Source organism: Hemiscyllium ocellatum, chromosome 29 (genome assembly GCF_020745735.1).
Source record: "Hemiscyllium ocellatum isolate sHemOce1 chromosome 29, sHemOce1.pat.X.cur, whole genome shotgun sequence".
NCBI lineage: Eukaryota > Metazoa > Chordata > Chondrichthyes > Orectolobiformes > Hemiscylliidae > Hemiscyllium > Hemiscyllium ocellatum.
This window is the reverse complement of record NC_083429.1, coordinates 50,786,102-50,798,664: the sequence shown is the minus strand read 5'-3', so window position 1 is coordinate 50,798,664 and position 12,563 is coordinate 50,786,102. Positions and strand designations below refer to the sequence as shown.

The window sequence follows — 12,563 nt, the reverse complement described above, 5'->3', positions numbered from 1 at the left end:
AGGTGCGAGTGGAAAAGTGGATAATCTGCTGAGAAGGAACTTGACTCCCCATGTTTCTATATCATTGATGAAACCCTTTACATATTTTTACAGCGTTAAATGCTTACAGTCACCCCAATCCCACATCTTTATAAAGACTTGGTTGGGCATAGGGGTTTGGGTGGAGAATTGTGGCAAATCTGAAGAAATGGCTAGTTGCTAGTTCGCTTTTGTTTACAGATGTCGCTGCTTTTTTTTTGTCGATACGGCTGTTCGAACCTTGAGCACAAAGCTGCCATGAGTTCCTTTGTGTTGGCAGTTGAACTTTTTAAAAACCATTATAACCCGCGCCATACAGTGTATATAATAAAGTGCCAGGTTATTTGTTTTTTTTTAATTGAGATTTTTAGACAATTAGCTGAAGTTTGAAAACCTGCCAATTAACAATTGAAAATACTGCCATAGTGCATATATATATTTTTTTATTACAATTTATTTATTTAATTTGGGGTCTTTTTGTTGACTGTGTACTCTGTGCAGCTATCTATTGTTTGGGGTACTGCTCAATAAATGGCAGATACCCCACATGTTGCTCATTCCATGTGCTGGACTGAGTTCAACAAGGACACTTGGTATTGGATGCTGCAAGCTTCTTGTAGGGTTATCCCAAATGAATGAAGAGCCACTTAGATCCATGCAACCTCCATACCTCTGTAGTTTTTGTGGGTGGTTGGAATAGTACTCATGCAGTGGCAGATATACTTATTTCTGGGACATTCATGCCATTTGAAGGATTAGCTTTTGGCAGGAAGTACCTCTGTAACAACTTATTATTCTTATTCCTTCCCCATGAGATGTGATCTGTCAGAAATAGCTGCATTAGCATCAGGCTCATTCTTCTGAGCAGCATCCACGAGGCTTGATCTTCATTTTAAACACCAAAGTAAAGAAAAATCTATTTTTAATGCTGCTGTTGTCCTTTTGCACCATTTCATAAGTTTCAGTCTACACGTTTAGTATCTTTGTAAAGCAGTTGAGGTATTGTCTCGCCTCCATTTTGGCTCAGACCTGGCATACCACTACTGCAGAAATGAGTTTTCAGCTCGGTCTCTTGGATTGCAGAATAGTCAAGGTTAGACATGTCTCTATGATTGCCATTAACAATCCATAGAAATATTTACAGAGGTTTGCTGTATTTTGCTCTCTGTAGAAATTGTGTATTTTATTTTCATTCTCCTATTGGATCATTTCATTATCCTATCCTGTAACCGGGTTGGAACTGATGAAATGTGTGTCCTCATGTAGAGTGGAAGATTACAAGCTAATCACATGGAATAATTTGGCTCAAACCCCTGAAGGCCAGGCAAGGAGGGACTTTAGTATTTTTTAAAAAAATAAAATGGTTTAACGTTGTCCCTTTTGCAATCCAGTATAGTAGGACACAGCGGTTTTACAATGAATGTATCTTTTTCTAATGACTGAACTTCTTACTCAAAATTTTTTAAAATGAGTAATACACCATAAAGTTTGTTCAATGAGATACACAATCCCATCTGGAAAAAAAAATGCGGGTTAATTTGAAGGGCTGGTTCTCATCTTGTCTATTTAGCATCCATTTCAAAGCAATACGATGTTTACGGTAAATCTGTAGAGATCATGAAAAACCATCATGTCTTGATAGTTTAAAAGTACATAGTTATGAGTCCTAGTTCAGAAAGTAATATCAATGAGGGGGAATGCAGAATCTACAATTTCTGAATTGTTTTTAGAGAACATAATGCTTCAATGATAATTTCCCAAGATTTTTAAAATATTTAAACACTATTCTTTTTATTGTCTGAAGAATAGACAGCTGACTATATAACTACTAGATGGGGCGGGAAGGGGAATATGCATTTTAAATTATTTTTTAAAAATTAGGGTACACCTTGTGTCTGAACATCCCTGTTCTCTGTGACTAGGACGCTTGCCTTTTCTCTCCCATATCCCACCGGAACGGAATTATATTTATATGTGTGTTTTCCGTTAATGTGAATATATTTTTATGTCTCTTTTGAGATGAATACACGAAGTAGTAGATGTAAAATGTTCCAGGTCTGAAAAACCTTTCGTGAGAAATTTGTTTTATTTTTATTCATGACAAGGTAATTTGTAAACTTTTTTAGTTATTTTTTCAGTCATTTTTGTGTTCCTGTAAATTGTTATTTTTTACATTGCTCTTGCAAAACATTATTAACAATCTGATTAGTGCATCAGTGTTAAACCATATCATGGTAATGAAGGTAATTTTAATTCAGAAAAACTGAAAGCTATGCTAAAGAATGAATGTAAAAAAAATTGTACATAGTTGTAAAAATGTTTCTAAGCGTCATTTTCTATGCACTTTTTTTATTTAAGTGATAGTTTAATTAATAAACATGTCCAGTTTATCCTTGGAGATACTTTAAATATATTTTGTGTATTTCATGCGGGTTTGGGTTTTCTTTAATCGTTTTTTTCACATACCACTTCTGCCTGACTCTGGTGCTCAAAGTGCTCAGCCACCTCACCTAAATGTATGGTCTTCATTTGAGAGCGTTAGGAGGGTCATTGGTAGGTTATGTTGTTCTGGGGGCATAACAGTGCAGAGTTCCTTCCTTTTTCCGACTATTATCCCCAGAGGAGAGCTGAATCCCATTGTAGTAGCTCGTGTCTGTGCCTGTATTTTGAAGAGGCAACTTACCGTAGAGAAAAATCTCAGATTCTTGACCTGTGTTTCTGCCTGGTTCTGAATGCAAGTCAGAATGCAAACTGTTCCGTACTGGAGGATGCATGATAGGGTTGGATCATGGGTAATCCTTATTGCAGATGTTCCAATTATAAATAGTAGGATCCAGACCACAGAGAAAAAAAAATGCAGCCATGACCTCAGTGGAAAAAAAACTTCAAAATAAATTCTGGAATTCCCTCACCACTTTCCTGGTTTGTGACAAATCCCATGTTGAGTTTTGGGAGAGTTGCAATTCTTCTCCTCATATCTGTAAATGACATGGACAGTAAAGGGAAATAAAATATAAATAATGGAAATGACCTTGCATTAATTTTGATGAAGGATGCAATAAATCTTGCTGGAGGACTGCATAAATCTGAGGACAGTTGAGATGAAGGAGTGGCCTTTGAATGATTTGAAATCAGGGGTGAGAATTTTAAAATCTAGGCATAGAGGGTGGTATGGGACCTGCACCCTGACAAGTACATAGGAAACCAGCACCTCACTTGAGTCAGCACTTAGCTACTACTCTCACTTTATCAAGCACAAGTGTTCAGTACCAAGAAACGCCTCACAGCACCAACAGAAGGTACTGCCCAGCCTTAGTCTTTGACTACGTTTATGGGTATTTTTATTTCCAGTCATGGGCTGTGTTGGGTCACTTCCTGAAAGTAAAATGCACCTATACATTGCCAGTGAATCTTCACAGTGAACATGTCTGTTTGAAACATTTTATTTCATGCTCCAGATATAAAAGGTAACTGTTATGACACAGAAATATCCAGGAAAGATTAAAGCTGATGTGTTTAATGGATTTGAATGTTGAAAATCATCTTGTTTCATTTTCCCAGTAAGGCGGAGTTGTGTTTTTACTTGGCTACAATCAGTGAAAAAGTATAATTGACCCTTGTAATTGCAGTGTGTTCCATGTTGAAAGCTCAGCAATCTAATTGCACACAGCAAGATTCCACACACAGTGATGAGATTAAGACCAATTAACATGTTCTTGGTGATGTTAGATCGGGGGAAGTATTGGTGAAGACATAAAAAGAACTCCATGCCTTTCCATGTGAACCTTGACATTCAGAACCAAAATGAGCATCAGTTGAAGTCACATGAAAATTACATCACAGCACTTGCTTTACGCTCTACTGGAGTGTCAGTGTAGGTTAGGCTTCAGCCTGGGTTAACATGAAAGAGACTTGACTCTGAGTCAAAGTACTTTCAGAATGTGAGCACTGCAGATGCTGGAGGGTCAGAGTGGATAAAGAATGGATCTTAAAAAGCATAGCAGGTCAAGCTGCATCAGACAGAATGGGGAGTCAACATTTCAGGTCGGAACCTTTCATCAGGATCTGACCTGAAACGTCGGCTCCTCTGAAGCTACTTGAACTGCTGTGCTTTTTCCAGCTCCACCGCTTATCCATTCTGAGTCAAGGTAGCAAATGCTACCATTTGCAGTTAGTACACATTGTTGACACATGGTGCTTAATCTTGACATGAAGTGAATTTTATTTCAGTACTTAAATTTGTATTATCCTATAAGATTTTCTCTCATTCCTTTAATCATGTCTCTTGCAAAGTTTGTGCCTTTCATTACTTTGCTAAATAGCCATTGCTGATTTGCACAGTATCAACTGGATACTGAACAATAAGGTCCTACCTCAGAAAGGGGGACCTGGAATCAATGGTTAAGAGTGGGGCTCTGACTGAAGGTCTGCTGCTTGCTGTCTTTGGGAATGATCTTTGGTTTCTACAAAGCCTGTGTTGTCAGATATTCTGTGGTTGATGTCATTGCTGTTTACAACTGTGCGCAGGTCAGTGCTGTGAGCATTGGCATCCGCCCCACAGTCCCATTGGCTGGAGTGAAGTCTGAAGTCCACTCCACAAGCTTGGATAGAGGAATCTGTTGTGAACAAATTGTACCTATTTGCAAGAAATTTTCATATCGACCCCAGGAAATGTCTACCCTCAGTGACCAAGCTGTGCTCCAGACTATCTTCAACCCCAACAATCCTTTTGGCAACAATCTTGGGCTGGAAGCAGAGGTCGATCTAACTGATGATGGTGAGTATTTGACAGTTTCATTTGTTTATTTTGGCTAAAGAGCTTTGTGTTACCCTTTAGAAAAGCAGTTTTGCTTGTGGATGTTGTGGTGAGGGCAAGATCAGGTTTTGCAGTGACATTCACCAGTATTCACTGATGTCAAATGTAATGCAAACTTGAGTGTAGTATGTGATGTCTGCCTGTGGCTCGTGGGCACAGTGAGGGTCAGCTCCCAGGACCTTAAACCCGAGTGAAAGTCGGTGTTTTTAGATCCTGTTTCTGATTGACAGGCCTGGGAACCTCTATCCCAGCAATGGTCAATGACTTGGGAATGAATATATTTGAGAATTAATGTCTGAGGGACATTAAACCAACAAAGTCAATCCTCTTCAGAGTTGTACCCCACAGAAAGCCAGTCCCCATCAATCCTGTTTTGGAGTTAGATTAAGCACTTTCGGAACCCCATAGCACAGAAAACACTTGACCTGAGAAAGTCAGTACCCTGCAACAGTTTACATTTATGTAGCACCTTTTAATATTGTAAAATAGTCCAGACTGCTTCAACAAGGGATTGTTAAGACAGGAAAGAAAGTTTGGGCAATTCAGGGAGGGGGATTCTAACCTTATGGACTAGGCAATTGAATGTCGTTTGTGGAAAACTGACACTAGGAAAGCTCACAAGGCCACAACTTGAAGACTGCAGACATCTGAGGACAGTGCAAATGCAAGAGAGGCCTTTGTGTGACTTGAAATCAAGGATGAGAATTTTAAAATGAAGGCATAGAGAGTGGTAGGGGACCTGCAGCCTGGCAAGTTTCAGTACATAGGAAACCAGCTCCCAAGCTACTGCTCATACTCTCTCACGCTGAGATCATGCTCCCTGTGCAGTGGGCTGTCAACTAGGGTTAAATAGGGGGGAATGTTAAGTTTATTTTGGAACTTTTGATAATCTGTGTAACCCTTCTCGGTGTTATGTTTAGATAGCAAGTTTGATCCAGTCTTAGTGCAACAAGCTAAACAATTGGAACTGCATGGAGTTTCCCTGGCAGAATCTGGGAATGTGAATGCAGCTGTGGAAGTATTCACTCAGGCCATAGCGATCCTCCCTGAGCGAGCATCTGGCTACAACAACCGAGCACAGAGTCTGCGCCTGATGGGAGACACAACAGGTAAAGATCCAGGAATACCATAGCACTGATGGGGTGGGGTGCAAACTTTTTTTATTAAATGGGAACTTACCTTTAGCCATTTGTGCTGATACGGTGCACTGACTGTCTTGTCTGTGATGATGGATGAGTGTTTGGGGGAATGGGAGGATGATCAGGTGAATTGTGTTGTGCAATGGATGGATGGACAAATGGCAACGGTGAATCAATTTTAAAGAGCTGAATATGACTGATGGGTCTAGTGGGTGTAACAGTGGCTTAATGGATAATAAATGGTGATGGGATAATTAATGTATGGGATGACAGGTTTAATGATGGATAAGTTGATGGATGATAGAAATAACAACCTAATAGATTGACAGAGTTAAAGCTAGACAGGGGAAAGAGAAATGTGTATGGAAAATGGATCTGCTAATGCATGGGTGGAATGATATTTCCACATGCTCTGTTATTATACTTCAAAGTTGAAGAAAGTAAATGTGTTAAAAATGATATTTGCATCTAATTTCTACTCATTAAGTGATCACAACAACGGACAGCAGCAGCCAAAAAACCGAGGACATTGTAGCTGATATGCAATCTTTACTGATAGTTATAACTGTTCTCCAGTACTCACCATTGACGGTGGCTGGAAGTAGGAGCTCAACATAATTTTCCCCTTCCTGAAATGGCAAATGTCTCAAGGCAGTTATAGTAAACAAAATTCCTTTGACTTTAATTTAGATGTCCACCAACTTTAGATGATACCCTTAAAATGTAATTGAAGCATACAATGGTCTTAAAAGACTGAATAAGGTCTTGCAGGAAGGATGTTTCCCCTGGCTAACTGAGGGGGTTGGCCTTGAATTAAGGGACACAGTCTCCAAACAAGGGGCGTGACAGAGTGAGATGAGGAATCTCTTCACTCAGGATAGTGCTTTTTTTTTTGCAACTGTCTAGCTCAGAGGACTGTGGAAGTGCAACCTTTGAATGGATTCAATAGATTTTGAGATATTGACATAAAGGATATGTATGTGAAATAGGTATTGAGTTGGAAAATCAGCTATGATCTAGTTGAGTGGCAGAGCACCTTTGAGAAGCCAAATAGTGTTTTGCTATGTCCTGTAGAGCTAGTGGTGGTGATATAGCATTAACAAAGCATATATTCAATTGTCGAGAAGGAAAGATAGTGAGATGTGTGGATTATGAAACTTCTTTCTCGCTTCTATAGTATATTGTTTAGGATGTAGTATTAATTCACAGTTCCACCTATTCCCACCAACCTTCCCATCTTCTGTCCCCCTACCCTGCACCAGCTTAAGGAACTACAGGAAATGGGATTTGTGTGACAGTTGGTCAAGACTTTCTGATCTGCTATAGATCACTACATACGGATAGTGGAGGGCAATCAAAGGGTCAAATGCCTACTCTGATCTCCATTATTCTGGTTCTCTCAGTTGACATTTTATATATTGAATAATCAAGAGACACTTGGCTCACTAACAGATAATCTTATCCATCTCAGGGGCCAAGAGTGACCTGAACAAAGCAATTGATCTCAGCGAAGGAAGAGGACGGACAGCCAGTTTGGCTTTGGTTCAGCGAGGGCTTCTTTACCGACTCTATGGACAGGATGAAGAGGCTCTGCAGGACTTCAGAAAAGCGGCGGATCTAGGCAATAGATTTGCCAAGTACCAAGTGACCATCATGAATCCTTATGCAGCTCTGTGCAATCGCATGCTAGCCAAGATGGTGGGCAGCCTAAGGAATCCAGAACCTCCTACAACTCCCTCTGTGTAAAGGCCTATGTGCTTTTTTTTAATATAAGGGTTTGCTGAGCATGTTGTTCCTACCTCCTGTCATTAATGATAAATAATGCCCAAAATATTTGTGTCTTGTCTCCTGTTTCCAAGTTGTCCTCTCAGCCAGCTGATGATTAAAATTCATTGCCTTCATATTGAGAGAGGTTATTCCAAGTTTTGTAGGTCCCCAAACCTCTGCACAACATTGAGAATTAGTAACGTTGCCCTTTTTTTAATCAGTAATAATGAGGACTGTAATCAATTCTTGCACTGAGGAGGAGGCTGGGACGCCATCACAAGTTACTAGACTGAGAGTCTGCTGTTTAACCCCATGTTAGCTGTTTGTCACATTTTAAGCTTTTCTCCTCTCTGTGAAAAGACTTCAGTTCATACTAAAACTAAGTTCATTAGGTTAAATACAGCCTGCCAGAAATTAAATCACCGTGGGGATATAGGCGTTGCAAAGCATTAACCTACATTGCATATGAAGCTCTGAATTTGTAGTTCACACAGTTAGCAATGAATGCTCTTTGTCAACATACAAGTAATGGATCTCAGAGCATGGCTCCTCCAATTAACTCTTCCAAGAGGATGGGAATTCTTTGGCTGACCAATCTCTGACCTTTGTGACCTCGGGTTTTGCCTAATGGTAAACTCCTGCAATAGCAGAGAAAGGAAGTGGTACATAGTTTGACACAGGCTATGTTAGTCTTAGAAAAGTGCATTTATGCTTTTAAAGGGGTAGAGTAAGTTTTGGTTATTTACATGGTTACAAAGATATTGACAGGAAAACACAGGGTAGGTAAAAGCAAACTATGCCCTCTGGGGATTCCAGACATATGGCATTATCTGAGGATTAGAGCCAGAGCTTTCAGGAGAGATGTCAGGAAGCATTTCTACACACAAAGGGTGGTAGAGATTTGGAATTCTCTTCCACAAACAGCAGTGGATGTTGAATTTGTCTATTTTTGAATCTGAGAATGTATTCCAAAGAGAAAATGCCAATAACTTGAAATGTCAAGGTGGGGCATTGCTTCATCTAAAAGCTGCAAAAATAAATCAACCTGCTAATTGATCTTATTTCACTATCAATTTGCATTTCAAAATTGGTGAAGTGTGTATGGGATATGAGTGACCCTGGCTGGGCAAACACTTACTGCCCATCCTTACTCCTTGAAGTAAGCGGCATGCGAAGGCCATTTCAGAAGGTATTTAAGAATCAGCCACATCGCCACGAGTCTGAAATCATATGTAAACCAAAACAGGTAAGGACGGCCAATGTCCTTCATTTGTGAAACACATGAGATTTCACAACAATTGACAATAGTGATAAGACCATATTTTTTATTGAGTTCAAATTACATCATCTGACATGGAGGAATTCAAGCCCATGTCCACTGAACATTAAACTGGATTACTAGCCAGCGACTCTCTTGTGATAATAATGACTTCCGCTTACAAGTGTCATCTTGCTTTTTCAGCTCAAGTTTTTGAAGTGTCACTTGAGCCTGTAAACTTCTGACTCCTGGTGAGACTGCTCGCTGTTCACATCACATAGTGCCAAAGTCTTTCACACCAATGCATATCAAGAAATATTAGTAAAGAAAAGTGCTGGAGCAGTGGAATTTCAACTATAGCTTCATTGACACTTTGGACAAAAAGATGCTGCCTAAGTTGGTCTTGCAGAGAGCTGGCCCAAACTCTGGCTGAATGGCCAGCCCAAATGGTATACGTTTGTAATTTAAAAATATCAGTACACAGAAAATAATGAATTTTAGTTTTGCTGAATGTCATCCAGGCCACTAGATGGTGCAGTTAGCAATATGGAAGTGCAATGTCACCCTCTGTTGGCAAGACAGCAAAAATCTGTCAATAATTGGTGGCCTTTTCATGTAGGAAGCTAATGATTTGTATTTGTATAATGCCAGTGGTGCAGTGAGTCATCCCAAGGCACTTCACAACAGTGTAATCATTCAAAATTTGACACACCGTTGCAGGAAGATGTATTAGGAGAGTTGGTTAGAAGTATTTGCTAAAGAAATATGTTTTAATCTAATGAAGTGAGAGAGAGTTGAAAATGGTTGGGGGGATGGAATTTGAGAGCTAAGCAGCTGAAAGTGCAGTCACTGATAATCAGTTGATGGAAAGTAGGGATTGTAAGGGACCTGATAGTGTTCAGAGATCCAGGAATGTTATGGAACTGCATAGGTGTTTGCAACAGTAGGGAGAGGTTGAAACCATAGATTAGAAACGGAAGAGATCAATTTTAGTCATGGCATTGGTGGACCGGGATCTGATGTGGTCAGCAACGTTGTCACAAGTCACTCAACAGAGAAGCTAAAGAAGGAAAGCAAAAGCGTGGTGGGAGGTCAGGAAGCCAACTGCTCAATCAAAATGATGTGCTTTAATAAGACTTCTAAAGCTCGTGAACAAAACCTTTAGTAATGGTCTTGGCTTACAGATTTTGTTTTGCATTAAATTTTGCACAGTTGGAGAAATCTTGCATTTTGAAATCAAGTCTTTTTCACTGATTTTCATCTAAATGAGGATAGATTTGTGACCTGAAGATTCCTAAAATCGTGTGTTTGTTCTTTGTCTCTCTTTAGAAAACTTGATTCTGTGTACATAATTGGTCATAATGTTTCAGTGCATTATTTCTCAGGGGCCTCCTTTCCTGAAACCACTATATACATATTACATGATATCAAATGATATCTGACTACACTCTTGGGGTGTTTTCCTATTTAAAGGTGCTGTATACTAGAATATATTACAGAATATATTATTAGAATGGTAAAAAATTACAGCACGCAGATGTGCAGAGGGACCTGGGTGCCCTTGTACATGAATCACAGAAAGTTGGTCTGCAGGTACAACAGGTAGTTAAGAAGGCAAATGGAATTTTGTCCTTCATTGCGAAGAGGATTAAGTTTAAACGCAGGGAGGTTATGTTGCAGTTGTATAGGGTGCTGGTGAGGCCATATCTAGAGTACCCCAGTTTTGGTCTCCTTACTTGAGAAAGGATGTATTAGCTCTAGAGGGGGTGCAGAGGAGGTTCGCCAATTGATTCCAGAGTTCAGGTGGTTGCCTTATGAGGAGAAACTGAGTAGACTGGGATTGTATTCATTGGAATTTAGAATCGGGGGGGGGGGATATCTTTTAGAAAAATATAAAATTATAAAGTGAATAGACAAGATAGAAGTGGAGAGGCTGTTTCCACTCACAGGTGAAAATAGTTCAAGAGAACAAAGCCTAACATTTAGGAGCACCAGATTGAGGAATAAATTGAGAAGGTACCTTCACCCAGTGGGTTGTGAATCTGTGGAATTCCCTCTCCAGTGAAGTAGTTGAGACTTCCTCATTGAATGTTTTTAAAGCTAAGATTTTTTTTGAACAATGAAGGAATTAAGAGTTATGGTGAGAAGGTTGTTAAGTGGAGTTGAGGTCACAAAAAGGTCAGCCATGATCTTATAGAATGGCAGAGCAAGCTTGATGGGCCAGATTGCCTATTCCTGCTCCTCGGTCTTCTATTATGTAGAACATTTTAAAGTGGTTTAAATGGTCGGGAAGAAGGTGCTGCAGAAGGAAAGCTTTTCAGTGTGAGAGCAAGTGAGTGGTGTAGTGGTATTGTGCACTGGACTAGTAATCTAGCTAATGTTCTGGGGATGAGGTTTTGAATCCTGCCTTGGAAGATAACGGCAAATGTATTCAATAAAAAAATCTGGAATTGAATGGCCACACTTGTCATAAAAATCCATTTGGTTCACTAATTCCCTTTAGGGAGTGGAATGTGCTGTCCTTACCTGGTCTAGCCAACATGTGACTCCAGATCAGATGAAGAATCGGTATAGCACAGGAATTTGGGGCTTTTTGGCAGTGTCCCTATTTCTGAGACAGGAGGCCTAGATTCAAGTCCCACCTGCTCCAGAGGTGTGAAATAACATTTCTGAACAGGTTAATTGGAACAACACTGAACGTGGCCTTTGGACCCATCAAGTCAATGCTTGCTTTTTGAAAGAACAATCCAGATATTCCACTTCCTTTCTGTCTTTCTTTCCCTGCAGTTTGTTTCCTCCAAATATTTATCCAATTCCCTTTTTGCAGGCTACTATTGAACCAAACGGTGCATTTGAAATCAGTGCATAAAACACATTTCCCTTCATTACCTTCAGTCATGTTAAGTCTATACCCTCTGATTATCAAGTGTTCAGGCATTGTAAAAAAAATGTATTCTTAATCTAAACTATTCCTCTACCACTATTAGCGTATTGTGACATCAAACTGGTATCAGTGTCGTGGGATTTAGTTGCAAGTATGTTTAGTAAGTAGTACAAGGAGAAAACCTGACTTCCCTTTCTATTGTTAGATCAATTTAGACTTCTCTTTCCTTTTATTGATTACCCAGCAAGGTGTTTATGAGACTGATTGTGGTTTTATTAACTGGTGACTATTCCATTCTAGAGACCAGTGATATAACGATCGGCGTAGACTAGCCCCTTGAGCGTGCTCTGCCATTGAACTCAATCACTGATCTGTTACCTCACAGCAAATCTGTATTAGAGTTTGTTGTTCATGAGCCCATGCAGAGATTATTGTTATAGAATTATTGAAGAAGTCATTTAGATGTGCACTTGCAAAGCCAAGATATGCAGGGCTATGAGCCAAACACTGGAAAGTAGTAGATTAGATTACTTACAGGGTGGAAACAGGCCCTTCGACCCAACAAGTCCACACCGACTCGCCGAAGCGCAACCCACCCATACCCCTACATTTACCCCTTACCTAACACTATGGGCAATTTAGCATGGCCAATTCACCTGACCCGCACATCTTTGGACTGTG

The 12,563-nt window shown here is 39.8% G+C and overlaps 1 protein-coding gene across 1 annotated transcript; it reads left to right on the top strand.

The window, feature by feature from the left end:
- The first annotated feature begins 4,689 nt into the window (after positions 1–4,689).
- On the top strand, positions 4,690–7,719 carry ttc36 (tetratricopeptide repeat domain 36). Its single transcript, XM_060847018.1, has 3 exons — positions 4,690–4,795; positions 5,755–5,943; positions 7,445–7,719. Exons 1-3 carry the CDS (start codon positions 4,690–4,692, stop codon positions 7,717–7,719), a joined length of 570 nt encoding a protein of 189 aa, XP_060703001.1.
- The last annotated feature ends 4,844 nt before the right edge of the window (positions 7,720–12,563 follow it).